The 27,247-nt window shown below is 41.8% G+C and overlaps 1 protein-coding gene across 1 annotated transcript; it reads left to right on the forward strand.

The window, feature by feature from the left end:
- Nucleotides 1-1,127: 1,127 nt before the first annotated feature.
- Nucleotides 1,128-25,391, forward strand: wnt9a (wingless-type MMTV integration site family, member 9A). Its single transcript, XM_049597641.1, has 4 exons — nucleotides 1,128-1,283; nucleotides 16,110-16,369; nucleotides 17,065-17,327; nucleotides 20,008-25,391. The coding sequence occupies exons 1-4, from the start codon at nucleotides 1,192-1,194 to the stop codon at nucleotides 20,515-20,517; spliced, it is 1,125 nt and encodes a 374-aa protein (XP_049453598.1). The 5' UTR covers nucleotides 1,128-1,191; the 3' UTR covers nucleotides 20,518-25,391.
- The last annotated feature ends 1,856 nt before the right edge of the window (nucleotides 25,392-27,247 follow it).

Genomic DNA, 27,247 nt, shown 5'->3' on the forward strand with positions numbered 1-27,247 from the left:
TTTTTAGCCCTAAATATGGGTGTTTTTTTGGTGACCAATGGCTGTTTTTACAGCAGTGATAGTGACACGGAAAGCGGTTGTTTTTCAACAAGACATTTCTGTGTTTCCAGGGGGGATCATGTGCCCCAAAACTGGGTAATTTAGCCAAAACATGATCTTTTCCTAACCTTAACCAAGTGCTTCTTGTGCTTAAACCTAACCACACATTACCTGCAGCACTTTTAAACATGAAGTTTCAATGTATTTGCAACATAATTATGTACAGTTAACATATACATAGTTTGCAGCAATGTACAATGACAACTGTTTTTCTGGTTGCATATTTTATAAGCCCATCATATGTTTCTGTGCATCTGCAAAAGGACTTGTAACTCCAGCTGTCAGATACTTGTAGTGGAATAAAATGACAGTATTTCCCTCTAAAAGTTTGTGAGGTAGAAGTACAAAGCATATGTTGAAATAGTTCACTCAATAAACTGCTACATGTTTCAAAACTTTAGAGTCAAAGTTCATTCTTGACTTTGGAAACTTTCAGTTGTATCTCACCATCTTCCTCAGCAGATGGTGTCGCCCTTATGGTACACTTGTTTTGTTATATATGTCAAAACTGTCCTTCAGTGCAATACTTCAGTACTTAAGTACAATAGTGGAGTAAACATACTTAGTTACGTTCCACCGCTGTTATAAGAATGAACTATTTCAAAATGCAAAGTCTCGCTACAACATCTTTTTTTAGTCAGTATGGACTTACGCTTCATTATAGTGCAGCAGACTAGTATTACTGTATTATCCTGCTTTTGCTGGATTACACAAATGCAGGGTTTGCCATTCTGGAAATAAACTGTCACTGACTGATGATCAACAAGAATTTGATCATATACAGGCCAGCTCAGACTGACCTCAGTCTGCACAAACAGTGTGCTTAAAACAGCCACAGAGGAGAAACTGTCATGCCAATCATAAATGAGAAGATTTATCTGCCTGAAACCTGAGAGTGAATTGTGAATCAGCTCAGCTCCCTGTATGTATTGCCATATTACTCTCTCTCCCCCTCTCTGTGCTGCTCTCTCTGCGCTGATGGGAGGAGCGCAGCGCAGCTCCTCTCTGTATAAGAAGTGTTGAACGTTCAACAAGGGATTTTACACAGCTACTCAGGAGAAACGAAATGATCTGCCCTGGAGCCGCAGCAAAATGCTGGATGGACACCTACTCCTGGGATGGTTATCGTTCACAGTTATAGTGTATCTTCTCAACTTGCCTGGACCAACCGCAGCATATTTCGGGTAAGGACTTGACAGACACACAGTTATGTCCATGATGCTGCTTTCATTGATTTGATTGGTTCTTGAAATGTAAAGCAGGTAACAACTTTTCTTTGACTCTTTTAAACTCACTGAAAACTTTCTTTAAAATGAGTTTATTCAGCGTGTTTGCACCAAAAACCAAACAATAACTTTGACTTGTTTTCTGAGTTGCTTTGGTTGCTTTACTATCTGCGGGTCACTGAGGTGTCATTTGGCGGCGGTTGCGCAGCGCTCCGCGGCCTCGCAGCTGGTGGCTGCAGCAGCAGGTTGACTGCGCACGATTTGGCCTCACTGAAGCTGCTGACAATTACTTTTTTTTCTGTGACAAGCAGGGTGAAGGAGTATCTTTGCAACCCCGTAAACACAGCATCTATTATAGGTAGATAGACGCAGGCTCGGAGTAATGTTGGCCGAGGAGAGTTCACCCCATTCTTTCCCCGACAATTGAGCCAGCGCCCACTGTAAAGTAACCCCTGGCACGTTTGAATGGCAGGTAGCGGTCGAGTGATTATTTTGCTGAAACACTTGTAAAATCATATCCTTAGTCGACTCTGAAAACAGCCGCGGAGCGAAAGGTGAGTGTATATGCCTCAGACTCAACAGCTGGTAACAATAAAGCAATCTGACTGACTGAACTGGTGGCCGAAACGTCTGCTCAGCTCGCACAGAAAATTCCCCCCATCCAGCATAAACATCACACAACTCTGGCAGGGTCTTTTTTTCTGCTGCCTCCATCAGCTTTAAAAAACACTTGGAACACGTGTTAGGAAATTAATCTGAAAAATTTAGAGTTTCATGAATCATGTCATATACACAATAATGTTTAATTTAGAAAGAGCACAAGGGTGTATATTTCAAAGTTCCCAGGGAACGCCTTGGATTTTAGGTGTAGCCCACTATGACCTCCACTTCAGAGTGGCTGCTAATGTACTATGTGCCTACTCACATGAACTGCACTCTTAGTTTTTTCTCCCCCCCTGTCTTAGTTACAGAAGAGCATTTACCCTGCAGGGAAGCCAAGGTCGTTCAAATGAGGTCAGCATGTCAGGTGGGAGAGCAGCCATGTTTCACCTGAAGAGTTCCTATCCACAAAGTCCCCATAATCTTCAGAAAAACAACAACAAAATCTACTGAGGTGGCATGTCACGCTAAGCAGAGGCAAGATCTTGGTGCTTTTCAGCAGTATCTACAAATATCTGTGTTGATGGGTGTTGTTAGGGCTCCCCTTGGCTGCAAACAGTGCAGACGTGCACAGAGACAAATGGCTGTAGACTGTGGAGTGATGACACTTGAAGCCTTTCCAGCAGAGTCAAATTTATGATAGGTATGGGTGTTGTGCGGGATCCAGGAGTGTTAGTTGATCTGGGAACTGTTGTGAATCTGCAAGAGAGCACAGGAAGTGTCCCCTAAGGGCACGTTAGACTCGTGTGTTAGACCTGTCGACCTTCTCCTGGATGTATAGGCGAGTCTGAATACGGTATGTTTACATAAAAATGTTGGAAAACTTAAAGAAAAACAGCACTTTTGGTAGTACTGAATCATTTTCGGCATTAACCTGATTGTTGTCATTAACAGTTTTTCACATGTCTGGGTAAATGTTGTTCTCTTGGGTGTTACAAAGTGTTGGCACTCATTTGGATGATGTAAGCATGCTGTATGGCACCTGTAATAGCTCTGTATGATGGAAACATCTAACCCCTATTCAGCAAAACGTCATCATCTGTAATGCACATGCACATATCAAGTACTTTCCCTGTCTGTGTCTTTGGTTTCAGCTCTACAGTTGCATTAGAAGGACAAATGTAACCCTGCTCTCTGTTTCTGTCTCCCTCCCTGTAGCAGTGTCGCCCTTGGCAGGCTTTATGTATTAAAGCTGACGTGCCAAATTGGCACTCACATCAGCCTTAATGGTCCTAATGGTAATGCATATTTACTTATTCAGTTAGCACTTGTTTTCAATTCCCTCTGTCAGTCTGTTCTCTATCTGTGGCCTGTGTAGTGCAGAGAGACATGTGGTATTACGATACTCCAGATTTATTATTCCGCCGCTCTGTGAGGAGGGAATATGAATGAGTGTCAGTGAATGATTTAGCCCTGCAGCTGAGGAACATGAAACACACTGAAAGAGCCTGCACAGGTGACACAGATACAAAATGTGACTGCCCCGTGGCCAACTTCCCAGAAACTCGACACCGGTGACACTCCGGCACAGTCCTGCTCGGCTTTGACTGTGGGACGCACTAACACAAACCTGTTCAAATAAATATTCCACGAGCACGAGGCATCCTAGGGCCTCTTGAGTACTGATTTACTCAAAATAGAGGGTCAATGTTGCATACCCAATTTCCAGAGTGCGGTGGAGCGTAAGTGTAACATAAACACAATCTCTCCTGCCCATAGTCTGTGCAGTGGAGGGTGGGGTGGGATTCCTGGCGTAGTCAAGCACCCGCTTAAATTGTCATCCTTTGCCACAAGAATGTGAGCACTCATTTTCTCTCCCTCAGCCTGTTGTGGCAGGTGCTGGTCCTGCTAAATCCGTTATCACTAGAGTTCGAATTGGAGATGATCGTTGCGCTTTCCTTACCTGACTTAATAGGTTACAGCACCTTGTTGAGATATTGTGTAAACTGTCAGAGCAGGAAGTGATTCGTTTGCTCACTTGACCCTGTCCGGGCTCAGAGGGCTCTCTGAGACGACTGTGTTGGTTTAAATTTGAGTTTTGGTAAAAGGCATGTCATTCTGTGGTCTTGTAAACCGTGCTGAATGCGAGTCCTAACACTGAGTCAAGAGTTTGTTTTTATTTAGTTCATGTGCGACATATACAGGAAGGCTGCCCACAGTCATGCAGCTGGGATTTACCAATCAGAGCAGCACCGCAGCATCCGGAAGAAGCAAATATAGTGCTATTAGTTGCTATTTAATCACTGCGATATACTTAAACACTCTATCATCAGTTGGTTCCTGAAGCAGAGCTGATGCCCTTTCAAATGGTATTATTGTTTTCAGCACTCCATTAGGTGAGGCAGGATGCCAAAAACAACAGGATAACAAATGGGATGTGTGTAAATTTACTGAGGAGGAGGGATTTTTCAGTTTGCTGCTGTAAAAGGTTTTTATCACTGTGCTGAATTAGTTCCTGGTGTGTATCAAACAGCCGTGTGTTTTAAACTTTAAAGAAGCCACATTTCTTTAGCACGGCAAAGAAATGTTACAAGTTGTTTTTTAAGCGGCCCCACGTAAACATTTCCTTTGGTTCCCTCCTCTTTCTCCACTCCCATCTCCTCGGTTCGCCTGCTTCATGTGCGTGCCGGCATCCCTGCAGTGGTTTGTGGGGAGCTGCTGGGTGATTACCACTCATTAGGAGCAGCAGAGTTAGTGTGGGCTCAGGCTGGCGATGCCTGGCAGACAGTGGTGGCGGGCGTCTCATTACCAGGCCTTAAGGACTGATTAGCCCTGACGTGCAGCAGGGCGGGGAGCACCGTTGATAGAGGGATTTCCCAACTTCATAGGATATCCTGTGGCTACAGCCACACCTCAAAGGGTATCACTTTACTGTGAGCCAAGAAGATAGGATTCTCTCAGCGCTGTGACCGTGTAGGGTGGTGAGATCACGCAAACCTGGAGGCTTAGATAACAGACCGCATGGCCTCTGAAAAGAGAGAGCTTTGTTTTCTTTATATTTCTGTTTGATACATCCGGATTTGAGCTAAGCTGTGCTTTGCTTTGAGTGCTCTGCTGTATAACATCCCTGTGGAAAGGGCCTGCTATGCCTGTGGATGCCACAGGGTGGTGCAGCGCCTTCTGAGAGCGCAGGATGGTCCTCAATCAGCACTTTGTAACTTTTTGGTGTAACAGTAGGAGAGTGGGAAATGAAATGTGAAAACATCAAATGCACAGGCAGCCAAGTCTGTGTAAAAATAATTCAGGAAAAGAAAACAGTCCTACGTATGCTTAGTTGTGGTCAACCTGCATGACATGTACGAAGTGTCTCTCAGCTCCAGTTTACAGAGGAAAAATCCCCCTCTCAGCACAGAATATCATGTCTTCTCTAAACTAAGTGTTGCTCAGTGTTACTGTTTATTTTACAGGTTGAATCATCAAAAATTGCACCTTTGTTTTGGAGGTTTCAGCGGTGTCCGTAGTGGGTTGTTATGGGGCTCATACTGTATAATAACATGGTTCTTCTGAATATTTTTGAAGATTACATGGTTTGGTAAGGCTTTTAAAATGTGTTTGGCCTGCTCACATCCTAACGACCTACAGTTCTGGTGTCATCGGCATGCCGAGGAGACCGCAGCGAAGACATATTTGATTTTAAAAGGACTGTCCCACCAGTCAGCTGCGCACTTCATTGGTGGATAGTCAGAAGATATGGGGAGGCAACTCCCATTGAAGGAAACTCTCGTTGGTAACGCGTGATGATCTTTGCAGATGGAGCTGGAGACATGGACAATTTGCAAAACAGGAAAACTAATATAGACTCAAGATACTTTTAGTGGTCAGGCATTGATGAGATGATGCTAGTTAGTGTGACCGCTATGTCCTGTGTTTTCCATCCTTGACCGCAGGCGTTTTCTCTGCTTGGTTTGTGGGGATAGAAGAGACATTGCACTTCACGTGTGCCAAGATTAGCAGATTGACAAACCCTCACTTAAGGCTTTGGTCTCCCAGAGAAATTCTCATGTCTAACTTTTTTTATGGTCCATTTTAACAATCTAAATCTAAATCTTTCTGAAGCAACCAACATAAAAATCTACTTTTAATTTCATGCACCTGCTTGAAAGATTAATAATTTCATAAGGGATGAAAGAAAGTTGACCAAACCTTTTCAAAACTGCAGGGTTAGACTTTCACTGCACTTTATCAGTATGTTCATCTTACATAAACACAATCCTATAGAAGCCTGACCTGACATGCACTCAGATACTCCACTCAAAAGTGTGTGTTTGCCAAATGGGTGTTATTGCATAGACTAAGGTTTGCCCCAAAAGGCATATTTATCCATAAAGCCTGAGCATTAGTTTGAGAATGGACACAGTCAGATGTACGCTGACATGAATGGGCCTAGGCATGGCAAACAATCTGTGCTGCAATTAAGCCTGAAGAAGTTTTTGTTTCACGTTGAAAATGGCCCACTTGCATGACTCCCAACTGTCAAGAGTCAAACCTTCTCACTCCAGGCGATAAATGAGCTGTGTGTACATGCACAGAAACTCATGCTTTGGGAGTATTTCTCATGTGTAGGCAAATTAATAACACATTAAAACTTTAACTTGGAAATTACTGTTACAACAAGATTAAAAACGATAAGGTGACATATTTGTTTTATGCATTCAGGTTCTGTAGGCTTTTCAGGAAAACATAATCTTTCAGTAGTAAGGAGTAAATAACTGTTAATGAACTCAGCCACTTGAAGGTACCGAGGCATGAATGATTCAAAACAGCGACTGTTTTGTTTTGGATTTTGTGGTTTGACTTTGCATGCTCAGTTTATTCACAGGCGAGCTTTTGCCCAGTGTAACAGGAACCAACAAACCTGACATTTCCACTCTCTGCACACTTTTAAATATCTGCTTTACAGGTCATAGTCAAACTGTTTTTGCTCTCTCACCAAATTACCGTAGTCTGGGTCTTGTGTCAGCATGTGCGAATCGGTGAGAGCCGAGTACGGTATGTGTGCCTGAACGTGTTTGGTGCGTCGGTGCGCTGGTACAGGGCTGCTCTGTGCCATGGTGTAGGCTAGAACAGGGGAGTCATGCGGACACTGCTGCGCGCCCAATCTGTGCCAGTCACACAGTGACTATAACTGAGCTGCTGACCTTAGAAGCCTTGAGTTCTCACATAGCAGTTAAACCTCTTACCATGCCCCACACTCCCATTCCCAAACCCAGGGCCTGTAGACCTACTGCTCAGCTACCAGCGCTCACGGCTGTGGATTAAAAAATTAGGCTGAACAGTAACTTTTTTTATGAATTGAAAGAGAAAGATATTTTTCTGGTGCAACTTTTTGTGTGGAAAAACTGAGTGAAAAGAAAACATGTCTCATGCATCGTGTCATTCGCATTTAAAATATCAAGAGAAAACATGCACAGGAACTGACCGGATCAGTCAATTAGTGGGAGTAGTCAGACACGTCCTGGTTGTAAATGACCAGAAGGGACAGCAGATGATATAACGTTGGGTCATATCCTGTTAAGTCATACAAGATATCGGACTTTCCCCCTCACAGTGTGAACAGCAGTGCTTCTAGATGTTGCATGACATCCCAGCAACGCAGAAAGCCTCATTACTCAACCAATAATGACTTACTAAGTCCCAGGCCAGTACCTCTTTGTTTTCAAAGTCGTTTTGTCATGTTACTGTACTGTGTCAGCCACAGCTTGTTAGGAGTAGTCACAACACACAGTGCTTTCAACCAGTGACTAATCTTATCTTAGCCTCATACATAATCGTTTACTCTTTCCCCTATTTCTGGTTTTAATGGGAGAAAATATCTGAGTTCAGTGCAGGATTTTGTCTTCTTGGAGGTGGACAATAGCCTGGAGACTCCCTGTAGCAGAGAGTCATTCGACACTGATTCATGGTTTCTTCAATTATTCAAGTTTAAGCTGTGGAGCACATTGTCAGCTATAGTTAGAGTGGGCCAGAGGGAGAACACCACACACACTCACATTCCTACAACCTCTGGCATGGCCTGGGCTGTGATACACCAGATGGGACTTGGGCAGGGTGGTCTGAAGTTCATCCAACATTTCTGAGAAAAGCACACACTCCCCCCCCCCAAAAGGAGCATTTTAAACACTGAGAGGCAGGAGGAAAAAGTGAAAGAGAGAAAAGGAGATCGGCACTGGCGAGTTTAATTTCCTACAAAAACTCAGTGTTTGATTTGTTAAAAATATGCACAGATTAATCTCAGGTGAGCACGGTAGTTTGTCTTCATGACAGCTCAACAGTTCCAGGACACATGTTCATGTCTGTCATTGTCTTGTGTAGGTTACGTCCATAGACAGCGGTGGTTTTGTCTACGGGAGACTTTGTTTTGAGCCAACAGCTGGACGGAATGATTGGCATTCGTTTAGAGTAATTGACCAGTGGGAATAGGGGAAGTTCGGAGAAGAGGGAAAAAGGAGGAGAAGGAGGAGGGGAGTAAGTTGTGATCTAGGAGACACCAGACCACACAACCTGCAAGCTCAGGCTGATGGAGAAACGGTGGCTTTTGTGCTTTTTCTGCCTGGGCGCGTTCAGCCACGACTGACTCTCATAGGTGTTGACTTAAGGTAGTAAGTGCCCGTATGCATGTGCACATGGGCGCATGCTCACACATGTGTGCATAGTAACGACATACACAAACGTAGCCAGCACCTGTTAGCCTTGTGGAGTGAAGATGATAAACAGACAGTGGCTGGAAGTCGCCACAACATTTTTCTCTTTTCATTATCTCCAAATTTGGGCCATAAATATGTTTGCTTTACTTGTTGTGGTATAATCAAATATTTTCAATGACTTGTTCAACAGTTGGAAAATATGGATTATTGCAAGTATTTGTAATATATTTTACACAACATCAATGTCTGAAGAGGTTGCAAAAATCTTTCTGATAAGTAAAAAACATTTAAATTGGCAGAGTTTTGAGAGCTGGAATTAAAAAACACCCCAACACAAAACAGAAAAACAGCTTTAATAACGATTCCATAAATTAGTTTTTTTCAAGCGTTGTAATAAATGGGATTTTTTACAGTTGAAAAACAAACTCAGTACTCTCTGTTGGACAAAAGTGACCCCGTCCCTAAATTACCTCAGACATATCTTTGGCATCTCTTTGCTTCACTTTCTTGTTTTCATGTTCTAATATATCTGCGATAAGATAAAACTGGCTGATATATCATCCTGTTTAATGCTCCAGCTGTGACCAGTGATTGTTTTTATTACCAACTGATTACTTTTCAAGTTATGTGATGTTTATTATTTTCCTTCAGATTGATATTCGTTGTCTGAACAAGAGTCCAAAACCCACAGACACTTACTTTACAATTATTTACAACAGAGAACAGCAGCAAATCTTTATGTTTTTTAAAAGCTGGAAGCAGTGATTCATTCATTGTGTGAGGAATTGTTTAATATTTGTGTGGACTGCTTCAGCCTCCTGAGATTAATCTATACCACATGGACTGAGCCACCTTTGTTTATATATGGTTGTGTGAGTATATGAATAACACCAGCAGTTACAAAGCTATGTGTGTTTGTACCCGACAGAGCAGGCACCTCAATAGGTAAAGACAGTTAAAATAAGAGATATAATTTGTTTACTGCTATCTAACAGTTTATTATCTCTCCTTAACTATTGACATACCAAACGAGCAGAGAGCAGAATCACCAGCTGAGAATCACTTCCAGGCCTGTAATGTAAAGCCAGAGAGGGAGCGTTGATGGCGAAGTCTAGTGCTGGTCAATGATTTCCTCGAGGGATTGACACTGAGGCTCCACGGTGTGAAACGATCCGTTTTCACTGAACCCGCTGCGTTGGAAAATGTATATAAAGTAAATGTCACGGGCAATGGGAGGTGCTGACAGGTAGAGAGAAAGGACTAAACAAACTCCAGTTTAACTAAGTGAAAGACAGTGGAGGAGGAGGAGGCGCGGCGTAGCAGTGGGTCAGTGGTGTCTGCGAAGAGTGTGTAGAGGCAAGTGTGTGAATGGAAAAAGCAAAGCTGAGCAAACATCAGCAAGAATCCCACCTCACGTAGGATAATAATGAGTTTTATATGTTGGTGTTATATTCCACGTGTAATTGGTGTTGCTGTGCCAACACCTCAAACAACACCTCAAACAAAAACACCTACAGAAATGGTCCATGATGTGAAAACACAGACTACATGTTCTGAGTTTGTAATTCAGTGTGGCGGAGGTACTGTGTAGGTCCCTGAGGTTCACCTACTGTTTGAATAATGTGTATGTTTAGTGATAAGAAATTGCGGTTTGCATTTGTCACTACCTTTTAATAAAGCTGTAACCAGCAGCCTTATTAATGGGAATAGAAAATGAATTTTATAGATCAGTTGTCACGTGACCAGTGTGAGAAGTTTTATTTCATATCTTGTATTTGTGTTGTCATAAGTGTTGTACAGCTGAGAAGGTTAGCTGATAAATGGAAAAGCCAATCAACAGAAAATTAATGGGCAATAATTTAAAAAAAAAGATTCATCATTAACACATTTTTCTTGCAATAACACCCCGAATTTGCTTTGAATAAAAGCAAGGACGTCACCATGAGCTCTTTCACAGTTTACTGAAATTTCATAAACCAAACATTAATTGAATAATGGAGAAAATTATCTGCAGATTCAATCAGTGAATGAAGATCTTTGGATTCTTCGGATGCAGCCAGTCAGTAAGTTGCTACTAAATGGATTTCGATCCAGATCCAGTGCAGCCTGTTCTCATTCCCTGGTCGTCAGATACCGATGCTTTGTCCAACACATTCTCACTCTGACCTCGTCACCTATCAAAGCTCATGGTCATGGGTCTTCCATGTTAAGATAAGATGTTAAAGGTGCCCTGGGTGCCTTCGTTGTTGATGCTCTGGGACACCGTGTCAAGTTATGCCTGTTATGTCTTCTCTCAAAATACACTTCCGGATTTCACAGGAAATTTACCATTTACATACAGTCTCTCTCAAAATAAACGCACTACGTCAGCACAACAACACAAATTCATGTTGTTTTTTTCCTCCAACAACTAACGCACGTGGTTAGGTTTAAGAAAAAACAGCATGGTTTGGCTTTACAATCTTACGGGACACGGACACTGCTCTCCCGGGTGAAGATCAGTCTTTGTTGGGCCCATCCACCCTACTCGCCTCAACTTTCGTTACTGTCTCACCATGTTTCCCCCTAAACTATAACGGCAACTGGCTGTGTATCATGCACACATTAAAGGACAGCTTTTTTTGTCAGTGTCTGACGCAACAAGTCATTGCCCAAGTGCCAGGCTGCTTTGTCACGCCCCTTGGAGTGTGACCCTCTAGCGTCTTTATGAGATGCACCAGGCTTTCAGCTAACTCCAGTGTGAATCCATACACAGCAATACTTGATGCTGAGAGCTGGTGTAATGGATGGGTCAAACAAAACAAAACTTACACCTAGGAGACCAATTTGTGTCCCATGTGAAACCAAAAGTCAGGGTGTTGTAGCGTAATGTAACGTTACATTACGGTCATTGCGCACTGACGTAAGAAGCTTACTTATTTTGGCCCTAAACATGATGTTTTTTCTAAACTTCTAGTTTTGTCACCTAAACCTAACAGTAAATGTTTGACAACATAACCCACGTGTTACAGTTTGTTTCAACTGTGCGCAACATAGATATGCTGAAGGGCGTCCTGTGCATCGCTATCAGACACCAGTGGGTGAGATGTGATGTGTTTGACGACCTGGGAATGTAGAAGGAAAGTGGTAATGTGGTTCAATCAGACAAAGAGATTTTCCACAGACTGAAAAAGTTTTTATTAATAGCCTGTAAAGCTTTAGTACACAGTTTATTAACCCTCAATATAACCATTAAATATGACTGTTAAACCCTTCATAAAATAGTCCATCATTAGAAAGTGATGGCCAGTATTTTTATAAAATAACTGAGCTTCACTAAGTCGTCAGAGATGGCGTGGTTGTTTTTCAATTTTCCTCATAAAAGAGGTCATCGTTATGGGAAAACACACAACTGACTTCCTTTTGACCGAAGATTTCAAGTTCACATCGGTAATGATTTTTGTGATTCAGCCACTGCGCTGTTTTCCAGTTCTCCTTTCCTCTAAGTGAGTTGAATGAGTTCACTCTTCGCAAACAGCAGAGTGATATTTTCTTTTTTCTTTTTTTTTTTGCAGATCACCATATTGGAATGTGTGACCCTTTTGTGTGACAGCAGGGGTCACAGTCCTGCATCCAGGGAAAATATTATCTTTAATTTCCAGCAAAGTTGAATCAAAGACGAATGATTGACATGAAATGCTTTTAATCTTAAAAAATATCCAAAAAGTGCATCTATCAGTAGACAGGCGAGATGGAATCAGTGTACATCTGTGATACTATTTGACTATTCTCTGGTCTGCCGCAGAGTGGAAACACGCACAAGAGCGAGCCCTGGCCAGTAGTTTCTTCTCTGGAGACGTAAAGTGTTTCTCCGCTCTCAAATCTCTCCTCTCCACGCTTTGCCTCCGGGCTGTCTTTGTAACTAGCTAGAAATATGCCTTTGTGTAAAACAGCCGCAGAGACAGTAGCGCTGAGATCAGTGTCATGTCATCTTTGGACTCCCTCCAGCGCTGCTCAGACCATCTTTTTGTCTCAGACAGGCAGACGTCACACAGACAGTTGAGGCCTGTCACTCTAATGGTGTCTTGTTTTGGCAGGCTTGTGGGCTTTTGGAAGATTTGACGCTGATACGTGTTACTATGCATGCCTTACTGAGGAATGTGCACGTCATGTTGGTGGTATTGAGTAAATTAAGACCACCGTTTGTTGTTGGATCATATTGCTAAGCACCACACAGTTTCCATAATATTTGCTTGTTTTTTAAGTTGCAGACATATTCAGCAGTAAAGCTTCCTGTTGTGGTGTGAATTTGAGACATATCTTGAATTCACGTGATTTTTTTATTCCCCTCTGGTGTTTCAAATGGACTTAAGCAGGTACTCCACGTGGCGCCATCATTCAATCCCTGACTGCCTGCTTGCCATAGAAATGTTGTGGAACGGTTGTCAGTCATATGTAACACCCCGGGTCAGCTGGAATTGTTTGTTTTGGCACTCTGAACACGTTTCCCTGGCATTGTTCGTTGGGTGTATTTTAACAAAGCATGAGGCAAATAAGAGGAAAATGTTATTCACAGCGAGACAGTCCTCGTGCATCGTGCATGCTTCGCTCTGTACGCCTCAAACCATACATTTTTTTACTCTCTAAGTGTGTTGGGAGAGCAATCTCTGTCAAGACACAGCTTGCCAGGTTTCCATTTGAAAATTCATAGCTGTCAGACAAGTTAGGGAAAGGCAAACACACTTTGTAAAAAGGAAACCATTTGACCCAATCTGAAAGCAAATCCCAACGCCTCCTTTTTGATTTGACTGCTCTGATTTTCAACCAGGCCGTGAATGCATCGTAAAGACAATATCGTATAGCATATGTGAGCTATTAAGTCCATTGGTATGAAACTGAGGACCCGGGGGGAAACGTTTCAGTCAGTTATTGGACTTATTAAAACAAATCTGTTGTTCAAGAACTCCTGTGACCTTCTGCTCGAGGCTGAAGTGAATATGAGTGGTGACAGAATCATCTCTGAAAAACAGTAATGAAGTCAAAAATGTAAGTAATGTAGATCACCGGTCAACACTTCTGCTCCATTAACCAAACTGGTGTGGACATCCAACAGGTGCTCTGCACCTTTACAACAATATTGTGGAATCATTTTTTACACTGCATGGTTAAATACAGCCATGTGGCAGGTTTGCTGTGGTTACTCTTGGTTGGATTTCTTTTGATTTATTTGGCTGTGTGGACTTCTCACACACTTCTCGTCACACTTGAGGAAAAGTACAGATATCTTACCAGGAAATGACTTTGGTAGAGGTTAAAGTCACCTATTAGAATACTACATGAGTGAAAGTCTTAAAGTAGCTGATATCTATATCTGATACAAGTATTGAAATTTAAAGTACAAGTGGATGTTGTTAATGGAAAAAGCATGTTCAGAATTGTGTTTATTTTTCCTTAAATATACACCACCTTAAAAAGGGAGGCTTACACTTCTTTACAACTTAAAAGCTTTAAAGAAGGTTTGTGACACACTGCAGTGAAGCAATCACCGTACAGTCATCTGAAAAAAATCTTTATCTCCTTGAGTCATTACTCACCCTCTCTGCTGTGGGACTTTCTGCTTCCATCATGAAGTCAGTCTCATCAACAAGTGGAGCTGCACTCATGTAGTTGTGAGTGTGTTGCATGTGACTGGAAATCAAAAATTATTTGCAGCTTCAAGAGCACTTGTCTGCACTTACGTGATTAACTTATGATCTGACATGCAAGCTAGGACTACTGATCTGCCAAGCTTTCCAGTTTTATTTTGTTGTAATGAAGTAACAAAAAAGATTTGGGGAAATGTGAGCGAAAGTATTTATTTAGTAAATGTAGTAGAGTAAAAATTAAAGTTAACGCAAATATAAAAAGTCAAATTAAAGTACAAATACTCCAAAAAGTTGTCAGACACCAACAACAAAAAAGTTGTTATAGTTTAACATTGCTCTGCGGCATCAGGGGGAAACGTGGCAAAAGTCAGAGTAGGGCGGGTGGATTGTTCACATTGACTTTCAGCCGGGAGAGCAGTGTTCGCGTCCCATAAGATTAGAAAGCTAAACCCTGCTCTTTTTTCCTAAACCTATCCACGTGCGTTTGTTGTTGGAGGACAAAAAATGTCAATTTGTATTGTTGTACTGACGTAATGCCTTTATTTTGAAAGAAACTGTATGTAAATTGTGCATTTCCTGCAAAAACTGAAGTGTATTTTGAAAGTAGACAATGCATGTAACAGGCAGAACTTGACACGGCGTCCCAGAACGTCAACAACCAACACACACAGGGTACTTTTCATGCCGTGTCTGGACGTGAAAGATCCATGACCAAAAGCTGATAAGTGATGAAGTCGGAGTAAGAATGTGTTGCATCAGTTGAGACACAAAGATTAAAACTGAAGATTTCCATCATCAGTGAAAATAGTAGAAGTATTAGGTGAGGTGTCAACCAGTGCACAAAAGTGTCCTGAGTCCGTCTGCAAAGTCACGTTGGCCAGAAGATTTGTGCTTTTGTGAGTTCTGTAAATCCATTTATTCTTCAGTTTCACTTTAAGGGTGTAAAGGAGGCCAGCAATTCCACATAATGAACAACTATGGTGCCAATCCTGTCAGTTGGTGTGACCAAAATGGTCACAGGCTGACAGTCATGTCCCCTGTGTGTGTTTATGAAAGTAATGCTCTGCTCTCCCCATCACAACCTCAGAACGCTGGTCGTCGGTTTTGCCAGCTATGTGGCAGTCCCCGCTTTGTGTGTTTTATATACGCTTCCCTTAAATAAACTGACGAAAAGGAGTGTGAGTCTACCACATGTTCTCCATACCATGTTTAGAACTGAAACTTCTGCTTGTTATATTTCAAATGAATCGCAGCTTTAAGATCCTGAAAACAGGGCTTCTATAATGAATCCTGTGATGTGTGATCATGTTTAAATCTATACACTATCTATCCACTGGCTACTGTTTCACATGCATGTAGAATGACTGTCATGTTCACCGCGTGCCATTGTTTAAAATATGTCTCCATGCCAGCTGAATGCCTTCTTGCTTAAACAAATTATAAGATCAATCACAGATTCTCAGCTCTGTAGCGCCGCTGGTTCTGTGTCTAAAACAGGGACAAAACGGTGTCAGGAACTTCTTTTGAAAAGAACTCCTCCACCTCTGCAGAGAGTTTGCTCTCTACACAGACACGCCTGCGCTGGAGGTTGATCTCAATCTCCAGCAAATGTTGAATTCCCCTGAACATTAACCACTGAACAGCTGAATTCATTTGAACATTAACCAAACTTTTGAGCATTATATGCCCCAGCTGTGCTTCCTGTGCTGTTTATGTAGTATATCTTTGCAACTCTTATTGTTTATCCAGGAAGGTCGGCATCCTGCACTTTATTGGAACCTTTATCAAGATGAATCCGCTCCCTCCCTGTGCGCTGTTTTAACTGACCTGAGTGCGTCTGTGATCTTTCCCTCTAGGTTGACAGGTAATGAACCGTTGTCTATCCTGCCACTGAACTCTTTACCAGAGGAGAACGTGGGCAGGGCCCACTACAAGCTGTGCGACCGGCTCAAACTGGAAAAGAAGCAGCGCAGGATGTGCAGACGAGACCCGGGCGTGGCGGAGACCCTGAGAGAGGCCATCACCATGAGCGCCCTAGAATGCCAGTATCAATTCCGCTTTGAGAGGTGGAACTGCACCTTAGAGGGCCGACACCGAGCCAACATACTAAAAAGAGGTACAGTCTTTTCTTTTGCTTATGAACTCTCAAAACAAACCTTGTATCTCTCAAATATTTCACACTGAGGAAGGCAACTGAAACATCCGTACATTTTACTACCCTGTGTTTAAAGGAGCTGTGTACGACTTTCTGAGCATTAATATAGCGGCAAATAACTATTTGCTGTGCAAAGATATGGTGGTATAATGGCGTCCTGAGCAGAGAATGAAGTCACGCTCCCTGTGTGTGTGCTGCAATCCAAGCTTCTCTGTTAGTTGTTGTGATGGATGGTCCAGCGATGTGTGCATGTTAGTGCATGTGTGTATCCCACTGGCTAGCATATCGCCGCCACTCTAAACTGTGCTCATATGGCGGTTTCCACTGATAATGCCATCCTGACAGTCACAGAAGTGTAGCAGCCACCCACCGGTTCCCCCCCAGGTTAAAGTTAGCTCTGTCAGCACTGTTGCCGCTGTCAGTGCTGTTGCCGCTGGTAGCAACGTTAACTGCTAGCCTCTGGCTCATTTGCCATTATGTTGAGAACCGAGTGCATGAATCAGAATCAGACTCTTAATCGTAGATATGTCCTAAATGTCATATAGAGCTTCTTTAATCGTAGGAAATAAAAAATAGAATTAAAAGAGCTTAAAACTCCTTTACATACGCTAGATTTTCCTGCCTCTCATCTGTCACTCTCCACTGCTCTTTCCCAGGATTTAAAGAGACAGCCTTCTTGTATGCCATCTCCTCGGCGGGCCTGACCCACGCAATGGCCAAAGCTTGCAGCGCGGGACGCATGGAGCGCTGCACGTGTGACGAAGCCCCGGACCTGGAGAACCGCAAGGCGTGGCAGTGGGGAGGCTGTGGAGACAACCTCAAATACGCCAACAAGTTTGTCAAGGACTTCCTGGGCAAACGCTCCAACAAGGACCTGCGTGCACGCGTGGACATGCACAACACAAATGTGGGCATGAAGGTAAGAGTGAGAAGATAGAGATGGTTTATTTATGGGCCACTCCACTGACTTTACGCATCAAAGTCATTTTACTAGTAATGGGGAATAATACTGGGCGCAGCCTAGACAATAATTTAAATGACATCTCTTTCACTTAAACTGCTCGAGTAGATATTTTTATATCAATGAATCTAATTTACATGAGCAATTTGAAAAGGCTGCAGTTTCCCTCGGCCCTATGGAGAGTTTTTGTTAATTGTTTTGGTTTGTCGTGAACAATGTGGAAGGTTTACCAAGCAGAAAGCACAAGATACTATCAAGTTGCACTATGGGAAGTGTAGGACGCAGTGGTTTTGGAGCTTGACCCATCCTAGGGACAAAAAGTCTGAATATCTCAGGCACGGCTGCATCGATTTTCACCGTTCTCGCTTTAATATGACTCTTGCGAGTGCCAAAAGGTCATGGAAGTGCAGCACTGAATTGTTGGAAGTCTCTATCTTTCAGCATTCACTCCTCCATAGATTATCATGCTCATCTGTGACTTTGACAGCAACAGTATTTTCCAAGCTCATAATTAAACTGTGACTTAGTGACTCAGTGATGTTACATTTTAGGGAGTTAAATTCAAAGAAAAGGATAAGTAAATTAAACAATAATTTTAAAGCACTATCTTTACGCCAACTGTCGCTGTAATTTGCCTTTTATCAAAGTAATAAGTTCAACCAGGACACATTCATAAAGAGTTCATTTGGAGTCACAGACAGTATTTAAACAGAAATGTTGGCTAATTGCTCCCATGGATCAGTTAAACTGTGGGAAAGCTGTGATAATATAATGCAGACTGAGATCTGTGCAATTATGTCGACAAACAGCAGCTTGAAGTGCCAAGTCATTGTGCGCCTTATCCCGGATATACTGTACTACCATATCTTTGGTTTTGCTTTTGTAATGCTGGAGTTTAAACATTACAGCGCTGGTAAATGACTGCTGTCCAAGACAAAACATGCTGTCCAAATATACGGTTAAGAATGACCAGAGAGGAATTTCATACGACCAGAGAGAATGATATTGATAGAGTTATACATGGGGAAGCTTGGGAGAGTGAATTACTGACAACACAGTGTAGAGTTTCAGGCATCTCCGAGAAATCTGAAGGGAAAAAAAAGAAACCTAAACTGATTAAAGTAATTGCCACTGTAAATTTGGTGAAATCTGAAAGTGCTCATTAGTCAATATTTGGTTTTCTCTCCCAGATTAGATAGGCAGCGACTCACATTTGTGCTCTGGCACAATTCAGCAATTGTTTGTGGTGAGCAAATATGGGGTTTTCATCTTGGAAGTGTTTTTAATAGTAAAATAAAAAAGAGGGAATGGTCTTAATCTGTCAAGCCAAAGCAAACTGAAGGTCTGGAATCTGTTGCTTTTACTCGGCTCTTCTCATATTGTAGCCATTTTCATTTTGGTTTCAAAATGAATTATAGCAGAGGCACACTTCCCAAATGTTAGCAGACACAAAACTCTCCCAAAAGACCAATGCAGGCTCTTCCTTTTCAGCTTGGCTCTCCAAAATCCAATGTCTCCAGAGATTTCATTTGTGATAAAAGATTTACAACATTGTTTTTGCTCTTTTTTTTTTTTTTTTGGTGTGTGTGTGATTTGCACATGTAGTGAGGTACACCGCAGTCGTTCGGGATGAATTCCCACACGGAGGACAGAGCTGGAATGTGCTAGCCTCGGCATCCCCCCGACATTTAAAAGCTGACCTATCAAATTTTCTTGACCTGCTGGTGTGATGAATATGCACTTCCTGTTCCCCGATCTCTTTCACAGTCTGAGAAAAGAACTGTATGCTATCCAAACTCCATCTAAGACAATGTGTTATTGTCATTGATTTTCGCACACACACTGCTTTTACGTCGCGGTTGATGCTGAAGTGAACTTTGGCTGACTGCGATGAGGTCAAGTAGCGTTAAATAAACGTGTCTGTGGTCACTTCTGCTGACGACCTCCGTGTTTCACTTGCAATTATGTATGATTTTATATAGAGAGGACCGTCTTTATTATTGTCTCGCTCTTTTCAACCGTTCGCACGACTTATTCTCTAGATAATGACATAATTACCACACTAGAACTTCGGGCTGATCAGCTGTGGGTTTAGAAAACACAGGTACAGTAGATGGGTAAGAATAGTGCTCAGCTTCTACAGGTCTCCTCTTTCCCATGGCTGTCTGGATGGATTATGTATCTGAAAGCACCTCTCTTAGCAATATCCTCCCCTCACTTATCATAATAACAGTTATTGAGTTTGATCAAAATGTCATCCGTGATTATCATAACAAAATCAATCCTCCCACCAACTGATATTCTCTTAGTCTTTTATATGAAGGCTTAGACAAAGTGTAACAGTGTTCTCCTTTTGAATTACGTTAATCATAGTTTACATGCAATATGTTAAGCCTCTCTTTATCCCTTTTATTGTGATATCAAAAAGGAACAGTGAATGTAATAATCTTCCATGTTGTCTCTGCATTCCTCCCAAACCACTGCCCTCCACCCTCACCGTCTGATTATGAGCATGTTTGGGTAATTTGGCTCTTTGAAATGCTGCTTACTAAACAAAGGCTCATGAAATGACACAGCTTTCATCACATTCCTTTAATCTTTCCTGTCAGTTAACAATATTTCATTGTCTCCGAACAAGGTAATCAAGGCCGGAGTGGAGACCACTTGCAAATGCCACGGCGTCTCCGGCTCCTGCACCGTCCAGACCTGCTGGAGGCAGCTCCTGCCCTTCCATGAGATTGGCAAGCAGCTGAAGCAGCGCTACGAGACCTCCATTAAGGTCGGCAGCTCCACCAACGAGGCCACGGGGGAGGGAGAGATCTCCACAGGGCGGAGCCAGCAGCAGCAGCAGCAACAGCAGCAGCAGCAGCAGCCCCTGCCTGGCCTGAACGATCAGATCCCTCGCACTATGGACTTGCTCCACATCGAGGACTCGCCCAGTTTCTGTAGACCCAGCAAGTACTCGTCGGGCACGGCGGCCCGCAAGTGCTACAAGGACAAGAACTGCGACGCTATCTGCTGCGGGCGAGGCCACAACACTCAAAGTAGAGAGGTGACCCGGCCCTGCCAGTGCCAGGTGCGCTGGTGCTGCTACGTCGAATGCAAGCAGTGCACACAGAGAGAAGAGGTCTATACCTGCAAAGGGTAAACCCTGTCAGCCCCTGCGGTCAGTGGAGCAAGTGAAAGATGGTTGTGTTGAAGAGGAGTGGCTGTTATGTTCTCAAATAAGGTTTTGCTTCCACTGTCGGAACAGTGTTCTGCAAACAAAAGAGGAGTGAGCCGATGGAGAAGCAATAAGCACTTTGAGGGATTTCTGTGGGTTGGGTTTCAGAGGTCCTGTGGCCCCTGTGTGTGTCTGGGGTTTGCAGATCCATAAAAACCTTCTCAGACAACTGGGTCAACATCTCAAGCCTTTTTCTTGTCTTTTTTTTTTTTTTATCACGGCTTTGCCTTGAAGAGAGAAGCTTTTATTTTCCTATTCAAAAATCAAATTTTTTCACAAGAGATTAGCGTCCAGTCAATAAGGATCCAACACAAGGACAGTAACACCAACAGACTGGTTTCTGGGGTCTATCCCAAAGAAGAATGGTGTGTGTGTGTGTTTGTCAATCTTTACATGTGTGTGCTTGTACGTGAGCATGTGGTAGATAGTTGGGGGGGTGGGGGTTTCAAATGACGACTTTTATGGCAATGAAAACCATATTCAGAGACTGCTAAAAAAAAAAAAAAGACAGGGTGTAAGATTTACTCTACACGCACATATTTACACTCACACACATTGTGTGTTTGCATATGTATGTAAATAAATTCAGTTATATTGTAATGATATTATACAAGCCACTTATCTAACTATGTTAAAACAAACCACTAACCACACAAATGTTTTGTTGTTTGTGTGCTCGCGCTCCTTTTTCTTCTTGATTCATGTCGACGAGGCCCTTTGGAAAGCAGCACACTTGTGTCCGTTGTCTTGCTGTGGATAATTTATAGATCCTTTGGGACTACTCCTTCACAGGGAGAAAAATAAGATCTCTTTTCTTTAATAATATAATATGAAGCTGTTAGTAAATGCATTAACAGAAAATAACTAAACCAGTCAGTTTAGGCTATTCTCGGCCTTGAGCGAACCAGTGTTCAGGGAATAACTTCAACCACTATAACTAGTATTTGGATAAAATAGGAGAGGAAAAGTGCAAATACAAATAATATCCAAGTTGGAGATGACAGTGGCCTTGTTAGTACAGCCAACATCATTGCAACAGGTGATCACTTGACCAGCAAACGGTCCACGTGTGACTCACATCAGAAATTGTTGAGCTCCGCAGAGCTTAAATCTATTTTTTTTTTTGTTTGTTTAACTTTTAATACTTTGAAGTTGTAAAGAAAACTGTGGAGAACTGGAGGAATGTAGCCCCCTACCATTTCACATCCTTCTTTCCTCTTCAGCTGCCATGATTTGATTGAGCCATATTCAACACATGGAGACGGTCAGTCCAAACAGTATGGGGCGACCGAGACGGAAATCTAACTTGACGTGTCTGCAGAGTTGCTCAAGTGAAGATGAATGCGCAAGTCTCATAGCTAATATAAATATATTTTATAAGACTAATATTTGTGTAATGTTCGGCAAATTGATGTCTGAATGCAAACACTGGGGTTTTGCATGTCAGAAGTCAGTGAAATTGTTCAATTGTTGCTCGGCACAACAGTGACACAGTTGACACACACACCCTGCCATGCAACTACGGTGACAGTTTAAAGGAACAGTTAGACGGTTTGTGAAATACTCATTCACTTTCTTCAGTTATATGGTTTATACCGCTCCAATGTTTGAGGCTACAGCTAGAACAGTTACTTTAGCATAAAGACTGGAAACACAAGATAAAACATGCTAATCAACAGAGATGTAGACTCGAGTCACATATTTGACGACTTTAAACTCAACTTTAAAATCAAATGACAAAATCAAAAAAGACTTGCGGCCTGACTTGGACTATGACCCTCATGATTTGGACTTTAGCCTTTTGACTTGAAAATACCTCATAATTTCCCCCCAAGCCCAAAGATTTAAAAGAAACCAACAAATGAATTAATTTCCCATCATTTACTGAATCAACTAATGCTAGCGCTGTTCATTCCCAGCAAGTTGATGCTTGAATTTCCCACATTCACTTTGTTTGAGCCAATCTGACTGTATCCAAATCAAGTTGCAGGAAAGAACCACGAGGAACTAACAGTTCTGCAAAGTTGTGGGTCTAAAATTACAGATGGAAATGCAACAACCTCCAAGAAACTTGTTTTAACAAATAAGTAAAAAAAAAAAAAAAAAAAAGCATTCATGATGATGATGATCATTACATTATGACTTGTTCGGGACTTGACTCATGAAATTTAGAGCTTGGGACTTCCCAGTCTTGACTTTGGACTTGCCACTCTTAACCAGTGAGATTTAAGGCCCAGACACACACCAAACCGTCGCCTCACGTTGCCTGTGTCTCGGCCAAAAAGTTGCACATGGACACTTTGCAAAGACTAAAGCCAACGGCCAACTGGCATGTATGTTCTGCACCTACTTGAGAGGAAGTAACTCTCCATACCAGCAGACGTCTGTGGTCTGTATTCCTCATTGAAAAGGGGAGCTGGAAGACCGTCTTATGCTAGTTAGCTAGTTAGCACATTAACAATGCAATCTAAGCATATTTACCGCGTGCAAGTGAACAATAACAGCAACATAACAGTGGCTAAGGAAAAATAATCTTACTTTATTTAACAAGTTTGATTTGGTCTCACTCCCCTGACTTAAGCTGTTTTTTTTGTTTGTTTGTTTTTTTTTTTAACTTTCCTGAATTCTGTTTCTACTCTTGTGCGCTAAGCTGAACTGCCAATCAGAGTGATTTCACTCCATCGTCGCTGATTTGGCTAAATAAAAACCTGATAGGGGCCGACAAGGGGCAAAAGCGCGGGACACGCCACACCGATGAAGGCAGCAGACGCTCACCAACATCTACTATGGTGTGTCAGGGCCTTCAGACTTGCAATCCTAGCTGCTTCCCCGTTTCCGGTATTTATGCTAATCTAACTGGCTGCTGGTTGTAGTTTCATATTTACCCGACAGATATGGGAGTGGTACTGATCTTCTCATCCAACTCTTGGCAAGAAAGTGAATAAGCCCATTGCCCAAAATGTCAAACTTTTACTTTGAGACATAACCGTGAAATCAAAGGTTTAATTTTCTGACAAATGCCTCTGAACACACAAACAATGCAGACAATCATATTTCATCGTATTCTCAGCTCGTAGCCTCTGGGAACATTATGTTATATACTATAAGATATGCCTTGTTTTAGATGGGTGTGAATTAACTACTGAGTGAGGGACCCAGCTTTGTATTATAGCGCCATTCACGCACTGAAGCCCAAAAGCCCTTTAAAGTATTTTAAGATCTGTATTTATGGATACAGTGCAGTGCAGATTTTTTTTCTAATAAATTGTAAATAGCAAAGGTTTCTTCTCCTGTGGTATAGAGACAAAAGTGAGGCACATGTTCAACTCTCACAAGCAACTGAAACAGAAATTGGTAGCAGTACGAAACGCAAGAGACATTTGTAGAAACAGCGCACAGCTGTTGAACAAGACGGTTACAGATTGTAATCAGCGATGCAGCACCATGCCAGACGTCCTTAAAAGTGGCTTTTACCTTTTAACAGATGGTTTATACTTCAAAGATGATTATCACTATATTTGAAATTAAAGCACCGTCCTCGACAGCAGTATCATGCTTTAGGAGGGGAGCCTCGCATGGGTTATTTGTCCTGAGGAGATGAATTCCAAGCATTTTGATATGAGAAGGCATGCCAAATAAAGACTGGTCAAAACATATACATAGAACTTTGCACGCTACATGGAAACCATAATAGCTATGCTGAGACCTGAAGCATAAATGCCTGCTTCCCACAGCTTTTGGTGTGTGCGTTCTCCACACACACACACACACACACACACACACACACACACACACACACACACACACACACACACACACACTCCTCGGCCCAAACTCACTGAGGTTCTCTACTATTGAGTAGATTCAAAACAGGCATGACAGGAATACCAAATGCACAGCGAGTGCATTTTTGTTTGTTTATAGATTGTACATAGGCCTAAAAATTTCTCCCAAGACGGAGGAGCATGATGCAGCAGCCAGTCGGTTTTCAGATGTCACAGTCAGTCCATATTTTCAAATCCAAAACTCTGCACTGTTTAGTCGTCAGTGGATCATGTACAAAATTCTGTTTTGTAGAAAAAAAATAAAAGATAAATTATTTTTAAATATATTATGAGCATGTGTTTAGTGTAAATAACGTCAAAGTCTAAATTGATTTTATATCCTGTATTTTTTACTCTGTTTTTTTCTTTTGGGTGTTTGTTCCTTTTTTGGGGTGGAGGCTTCGAGAAGCAGTGTATACTTTAAGCATATTTCATTTCATATCTCACAGTTCGCTGTTATCTAAGCACTAACAAATCCTAACAAATTTAGAATCAACTCACCTTTAGCTGTCTTTTACTCATGTGCACGATCATGACACATTTTTGCGAGTATTCAAACAAAATCACAGTCATCAACCATATTTTTTTTATAGGATTTGATCTGTTTGTATAATCGACTCTTTCTGTGAAAAGACTTTGTAATGTTGGTTATCACCATATGATGCGGTATAAACTCATGATTGCATCAGCGTGGTCTAGTTTATACTCTTTGGATCACTTTACATGTACATGTACTTTTTGTTAGGATTTGTGCTGTGCTTGTAAAACAAAGACAAAACACATCAACCATGTATTGCCCTTTGTGATGATATTACACCAACAAAGCTTTGTCCATGTTCACTTATTCATGTCTTATGGGAACCCTAAATTATTTTCCTCTACCTCATGTGTATAGCTTGTAGGTATAAACAGATCACAAATGACTGGTAAGAATGTATTTAAGTTATTTAACATCTTTGTATAACAAAGGCGAAAAAAATCTGAAATAATAAATGAATTTTTAAATTATTTCATGTGTGGCTTCATTCTTGAGTGGCGATCTGAGCATTCACTTTAATCAGTTCATTACTATAAGGTATTAGTAAGTAGTAGTGCTTAACCAAGTTGATTTATTGATTAGTTAATCAACAAAAATTACTGGATAACAAATTTTAAAATTAAATAGTTTTTGAAATCATTTATCAAACTGCACCCTTTAATACCATTTCAATCAGAAGAGATGGATGAATGAAGTAATGATAATGTTTAATACAGACTATAAGTGTACAGATGAACAGATTTAACAGAACTCTTTGGCGCTTGGACACCAGAGGGAGACACTGGAGACACTGGTGGAGGCGATGGTGGCTGATGACTCTGAGGCTGATGGCTGATGAGGCAGTTGAGGATGATGAATCCAAGGAGACTAGATGATAATGGGGAGGTGGAAGATGCGCATGGCTGCAACAAGAAAGAACTTTGGGCAGAACAAGAGCCATATTTAAAACAAGAACCAGTGAGATGACAGGGTAATGGAGAAGCTGGGTCGCTGTGCTATTGGTTGATTGTGCACAGCTGATGACTTAGGGTGCTTTCACACCTGCCCTGTTTGGTTCGGCTCAATCAAACTCAAGGTTTTTTTTTGCCCCCTAAGTGCGGTTCGTTTGGGCAGGTGTGAACACAGCAGTCACACTCAGGTGCACACCAAAACAACTGGACCGATACCTTCTTAAAGAGGTCAGTTGATTCAATCAATCAATCAGTTTTATTTATAAAACCCAATATCACAAATCACAATTTGCCTCAGAGGGTTTTACAGCATCTGTCCCTTGGACTCTCACAGCAGATAAGGAAAAACTCCCCATAAAGGTCTCGGTCTGGTTCCAAACAAACTCTGGTGAGCCTCCTGTACTGCCTTAATTCAGCACATCCAAAGCATCAAAACATCATTTTCTAGTTGGAGCTGCACCTCGTTTTCAAACTGTATGGTTTGCCTAAAACGAACAATGCAAGCAACATAGTCAACGATGAGCAGCGCTAAAATCAACGAGAGTGAGCATGCGTGCAAGGAGTGAATAGCATGGTGAGAAAGAAACATCACAAGTATTGTCTTCCTGACTGAACTTTTTCTAAAGCCTCATTAGGCCTCTGCCTATTAATCAACAGTATACATACAAACATGAGTGTCTGCTTTGGCTCTAGGAAATATGACGAAACTTTTTCATAACTTTCTGACAGTTTATAGACTAAATGATCAATAATACATTTTTATGGAATAGATTATCCCCTAGTCATTGAAAACAGCAGCTAACAAAACAATCTCCTTGCTGATTGGCTAACTAATGATTAGCCAATCAGTGCCACAGGTGGGACTCACACCATTGTCAAGCTGTTGTAAAGCATTGTCGAGCAATATGCTGGAACCAATAAGCAGTAAAAACAACGATGGCGACCACGATAGACACTAAGATAGACGCAGCTTTCAAGAATGGTATGAATCCTCGTTCTTGCAATATCACCCAACGTCTTAGTTTGTATTTACTTTGCTCTGCTCCACGCTTCAAACCCCAGCAAAAGTCATATGTTGGCATGGTAACGCATCAGTGTGGACTTGAAATGATGTTAGAAACGTGGTCTCTGGTGACTGATCAGGGTAAATTGAATTGAGGCAATGTCAGAATGAAGACGTAGTGTAAAGAGTTGATAATTCTGTCTGAATATCATAGAAAACTCATAAATGATGCAGTCAAAAGCTCAAGCACAAGCATTTAAGTGGAGCTTGAGTTGAGATTGTTTTGTCTAAAATATATTGTACAGAATGTGAACTTTTGTGGACTGCTTGTTGTTCCTAC

Source organism: Epinephelus fuscoguttatus, linkage group LG15, assembly GCF_011397635.1.
Source record: "Epinephelus fuscoguttatus linkage group LG15, E.fuscoguttatus.final_Chr_v1".
In the NCBI taxonomy this organism is placed as follows: Eukaryota; Metazoa; Chordata; class Actinopteri; order Perciformes; family Serranidae; genus Epinephelus; species Epinephelus fuscoguttatus.

Coding starts and splice junctions, on each gene's coding strand:
- wnt9a (XM_049597641.1), top strand. CDS start 1,192: ATGCTGGATGGACACCTACTCCTGGGATGGTTATCGTTCACAGTTATA. Junction 1,284..16,109: donor CCAACCGCAGCATATTTCGG/GTAAGGACTTGA, acceptor CTTTCCCTCTAG/GTTGACAGGTAATGAACCGT. Junction 16,370..17,064: donor AGCCAACATACTAAAAAGAG/GTACAGTCTTTT, acceptor GCTCTTTCCCAG/GATTTAAAGAGACAGCCTTC.